General features: G+C 50.0%; 1 protein-coding gene across 1 annotated transcript; it reads left to right on the forward strand.

The window, feature by feature from the left end:
• Positions 1 to 489: 489 nt before the first annotated feature.
• Positions 490 to 4212, forward strand: LOC117059003 (TBC1 domain family member 17-like). Its single transcript, XM_033170446.1, has 3 exons — positions 490 to 615; positions 1485 to 1571; positions 2961 to 4212. Exons 1-3 carry the CDS (start codon positions 580 to 582, stop codon positions 3171 to 3173), a joined length of 336 nt encoding a protein of 111 aa, XP_033026337.1. The 5' UTR covers positions 490 to 579; the 3' UTR covers positions 3174 to 4212.
• The last annotated feature ends 770 nt before the right edge of the window (positions 4213 to 4982 follow it).

The raw sequence follows: 4982 nt of genomic DNA on the forward strand, positions 1-4982 counted from the left end.
TTAAGAATGCAAGGTTGTGTTCAGGGAACAAAAAAAGGAAAGCAAAATGTTGCTTCTCACTTAATTCCTGCCCTAGATGAAGCAGGCAGGTGCTGCAGTTTACTTGGTTGCAGGAGAGCCGTATCGCGGAGCAAACGTAGAAATCTCATTGTCCCTCTTTTTGATGGAGGAGTGCTGTCTGAGCATTTTGCTAAAGCTGGCTTACTCTAACCTGAGCTGTGTTCTTGTCTGGGGCTTAGTCCGAGGGCACAGCATGACCTGGGAAGCCCAGGCTTCTAGCCAGCCAATACGTATCTGGGATGACTTCCAGCTTCTGGGGGACATCGCCCACCAACAGCTACGAGCAGCGCGTCCCATTAGAAATAGATTTGCTCTGGCTAATGCAGAGCCAGACATTAGCAGAGGATTACACCCAGCAGTATGGTACAGAACACTCCTGACAATGGGTTATGGCACGCTTCCTCAATCCATGCCGTGTGTCTGTCCCCCTGATCCCAGGTGCTGTGGACGGGACTGCCGTGCCCCAATTTCCACCTGCTGGTGGCCTGTGGCATTCTGGATGCAGAGAGACAGGCACTCATGAACTCTGGCTTTGGCTTCAATGAGATCCTGAAGGTGAGCACCGTGGAGGTTGGGGGCCTAACTCTTGCCATGTGTAGGACAGAGATGGGGAAGTTGTGGCCCTCCAGTAGCTGCTGGACTCCCACTCCCATCATCAGCACCAGCTAGCATGACCGATGGTCAGGGGCAGTGGGAGCTGTGGTTCAGCAACAACATCTGGATGACTGCAGGTTCCCCATGCCTGCTCTAGTACATTAAGCTGTGCAGTGTTCGTAGGTGGTTGTTTTTTCTTTAAAGAAGCAAAAGATGATTTATGCGCTACACCTGCTTCTGAAAAGTATGGTCAGGGTTGCTCTGAAGGCTCAAAAGCCAAAACAAACAAGGGCCCCATTCATCCTCCCTCACTTCCTCTCCTCCTCCTGGCTCTTCATTTTCTTGGGCTTGGCTCCATTCTGCCTTTGCACCATACTGCCCCCTGCTGGTATGGAAAGTTCCTGCTGAACACTTAAATAGCAGACAAGCCATAGTACGATCCATCTGTTTGGTTAAGGAGCAATGCTTATCTCTCCCCCCCCCCCCCCAAGATCTCAGTCTTCCCCAGGAGCATCTTGAGCTGGGCCCTTTGCCTTTCTAGATACCTGGCTTTCCTCTGTAAGGCTTTCCTAGTCCACTTTGTATAGCACATTCCTAACTAATGCTGCTTGTATTTTTCCAGTTGCAGCATTATAACCAGAAGCTATTTTCCAGAAATATATAATCAACCCTTTGCCACAACCTGCCCTTCTTTCCTTCTCTCTCTCTCTCTCTCTCTCTCTCTCTCTCTCTCAAAAAGATGTGCATTTCTTTGTGTGTTTCCCCCCTCCTCTTTGTTGTTCCTTGTTTGCCTTCAGAGTTTCTTGATTTCTGTGTCTGCATTTTCACAGCACATCAATGAGCTTACCATGAAGATGAGTGTGGAAGACATCTTATGCCGGGCTGAGGCGATCTACAGGCAGCTGGCAGCTACTCCAGTGAGTCTTGTGCCGCCCCCACCCCCAGTCCAGCATGAATGAAGACCCCTGTAGCTCGGTATCCTCTGAAGAGGCATGGAGCCTCCAAGCATTCCTTAATGCTGAACACCCTGGGCAAGCCAACAGTCCTCTATCCTTACCCTTGGCCACCTCATAGCAAAACGGATACATAACATGATCATCATCTAGCTAGCAAGCTTCTGCGAGTGAACAAGGTAGCAAGCATCTCACTTGCTCAGGGAGACATGTTAAGCAAAATGGAAATGCAGCTGGTTCCCCTTGTGGCTTCAAAATATAGCACTACCAAGAGCAGATTTAAAGATAAGGGTTGCCAAATGGGAGGCCCCAAAATTCAGCTCAGTAGGCCCTCCATGCCATGCATGTCATCTTTTCTTACAAACAAAAATGCTTGCTGCCTGGAGTGTTGCTGTCCAGGGAGCCAGCCAGCCATACCCTTTCCCAGGGTACTCCATTGCCACACACCCTGGTATCCCTCCCCCCCCCTCCAATAGTAAGTCAGTATTCTATGTCCGATGAGCATTCTCAGTCCTTATGATGTTGTTTTTTGAGGGTTTTCCCTGTTTGGGGAGGAGACCCAAAGAATGTTGTTTGCCACTGGAACATCGACTCTGGGAATCGGACCCCTGTTAACTTTCCACACTGTTATCTACATGCTTGAAGTTTTAGCTGGGGTGCTGAAGACACTGCTCAGGGAACGAACACAGTTTGGCATTTCACACCATGTGTAATCTACATAATTCACTGCCCCTAGGATAAGGTGATGATACCCTACACACTGGCTGGTGTAGAGTGGTTCTGTCAGCCATGGCCTGGAGCCATGATGACTAAGGGAAGCTTCCACATTCAGAGGGAGTATGAATACCAGTTGCTGGGGGGACCCTGCAGGGGAGAGGGCTGCTGCCTCCAGGCACTGTTTGAGGGTTGCCAGAAGCATCTGGTTGGCCATTGGGCGATAAAGAACCCTGGATTAGATTGGTATTTGGTCTGATCCAGCAGGAATCTTCTTATGTGCCACACTTCAAGGGTTTGGTTTTTGTTGTTGCTTGTTTGTACATCTTATTAAAGGCAGCTAAAATAATGAATTCGGCTCTAAGGGCACATTTGCTGGTGGTTCTCTAAGGTCTCAGGCAGAGCTCTTTCCTCTTGCTATGTATTTGATCCTTTCAGCTGGAGATGGCAGTCATGGAACTTGGGGGTTTTCTGCCTGCACGTGGTCCCTGCTCCATGTGGTCCCAGCCTTCATATGCCACTGAAGCAGTGTGAAACTGAGCCACACCACTGTGGCAGTGTGCTTTTGAATCGGGTGTGAGCCAGAGGGGGATAACTTTCCCCAACAAATAAAATCTCTTTTCCCTCCCTTTCTCCCAGGATTTACCCCGTAATGTCCAGGAATTGCTGGGGCTCTCTGAGGGCAAATCTCCAACTCCCAGCACTGACACAGCCAGCTCCCCGCAGCCGCTGTCACCCAGCCAGGCCCAGGAGATGGAGCTGACGGACAGTGTTTCCCCAAGCCAGCCAGACAGCAGCATCGAAATCCTGCCTACTGAGGAGGCCTCCACCTCGCAGTCTCTCTCTCCTTGAAAACCTGTTGTTGCTGCTGCTGCTGCTGCTGCCACCAACACCATCTTCTTAACACAAGCACTTTAACCAGATAAGGGTGAGGGCTGGGAAGGGAGGCAGGGTAGAGGCTTTGAGATGTGTCCCCCCCCCCTCCCTAGGATTTAATTACTCAAACAAACATCAACCCTCTCTAAAGGCAAGTAGGGCTTGGGAACGGCTGTGTTCTTCCAGAGTTCCCCAGTGCTCAGTGTGCCTTTCCCACAATGCACCGGGGCACGGCCACCTCTCTCAGAATGTGGAAGGGCTCGTTTTTGAGGTCAGCTTCCTTCTTTCCCAGGATGCGCGGAGACAGAAAGGAGCAAGTTGAAGGCACCCATGCCTTTCTCTTCCACTTTGGGTTCTGAAGTGTTGCAGCTGAGTCTCCTAAATTCTCCCTTCTGTTCCCGCTGCCTTTTTTCGTGACACACCTGTTTTGCTTCTTGAGGCTTGTTTACTAAGCATCAGTCTGACGGCAACATCTTTATTATTTTTGTTACTGTTTCCAGTTGCTAATGAAACCTGCGCCTCAGCCCACAAAAGCTAGGAAACACAAGCTCTTTGGCAAAGAGAATTGAGGGGGCAGCAGATCAGAGCAACTGGAAATGAGGAATCCTTAACCAGAGGCTAGTTGGTGGAGGGAGGCTTGGTTCTCTCTGAGAAGAACATGGAGTCAGTGGTTACGGCAGCGGAGGCTGCAAGGCAGAGCTCTTAGTTCCTTGGTCCTTTGCCAGGGAGTTCCTGTTGACGTAGCTCCTTGTGCTTCCCTCCCTTGGCTGGAAGATTGGCTCCCTCCCTACTTGCCGCATTCCTTTTTTTAGTGGGTTGCTTATGAACTGACAACAGTAAGGATACGAGGGGAAAGGATCTCTGATTTTGTTCTTCTGTGCCTCTCCAGCCTAGCGGGTTCGATGCTTTGTCTGCATATGCCCCACTTCTGATTATTGAACTGCATCCTCCTCAGCCCTTACCTTGGCTCCTTCGTTTCCTTTATAACATAACATTAAAAATGTAGTGTCACTCATTGGTGTTTCTGTATCTTGGATGGAAAACTGTTCCGAGCTGCTTGTGTTGGCTAGGCTGAGCTGAGAGGTGGGAGGGAACGAAGGGGCTGGCGATGTCCGTTTCCCCTTTCTTCCTAAAATACTATGGTGCATGGACCTCTGTCTCCCACAGTGCATATGCACTCCTCTTACCTTCGCCTGCATTGCTCATTTAAAACTAGTTTGATCCCTTGGTTCTCCCAAAGATCCCTCAACCATCAAAATGCTGCTCCTTCCAGAATTGGAATTCCTAGGCTACCCGAAATAGAAGCCCGCGATAGCTTTGCCTACTTACAGCTAGGGCACACCTGTGCCTTTGTGCATGTAGAAAACCACGGAGTCTGTGTGAGACCACGACGTGTCATTTTGCCTTAGGAAGTGTTTCCCAAACTTGGGTCTCCAGTTGTTGTTGGACTACAATTCCCATCAACCCTGGCCCTGGTGGCTAAGGACGATGGGAGTTGTAGTCCAGCAACAGCTGGAGACCCAAGTTTGCGAAACCCTGCTGTAAAGATGAGGCGACTTTTCACTCATTTCTGCCCCCCCCCCCGTGTGGGTGACTCCACATCTCCAAACAAAGCAAGACCCAGCCTAACCTCCCAAGTGGTGAGTGAGATCATATTACCCTGCCGCTGTGAGATCATACTACCCTACCGCTGTGTCTTCAGGGTAGATTCAGTGGTCTCAGCTGTTGGTTGTCACTTGGAACATAGGAAACTGTTCCAATATATGACCTGGCAGTGGCCCTCCA

Source organism: Lacerta agilis, chromosome 14 (genome assembly GCF_009819535.1).
Source record: "Lacerta agilis isolate rLacAgi1 chromosome 14, rLacAgi1.pri, whole genome shotgun sequence".
NCBI classification, from domain to species: domain Eukaryota; kingdom Metazoa; phylum Chordata; class Lepidosauria; order Squamata; family Lacertidae; genus Lacerta; species Lacerta agilis.

Excerpts from the sequence above, each read along its gene's own strand:
- LOC117059003 (XM_033170446.1), top strand. The coding sequence starts at position 580 with ATGAACTCTGGCTTTGGCTTCAATGAGATCCTGAAG. Across the intron at positions 616-1,484 it reads GCTTCAATGAGATCCTGAAG|CACATCAATGAGCTTACCAT; the intron begins GTGAGCACCGTG and ends GCATTTTCACAG. Across the intron at positions 1,572-2,960 it reads GGCAGCTGGCAGCTACTCCA|GATTTACCCCGTAATGTCCA; the intron begins GTGAGTCTTGTG and ends CCTTTCTCCCAG.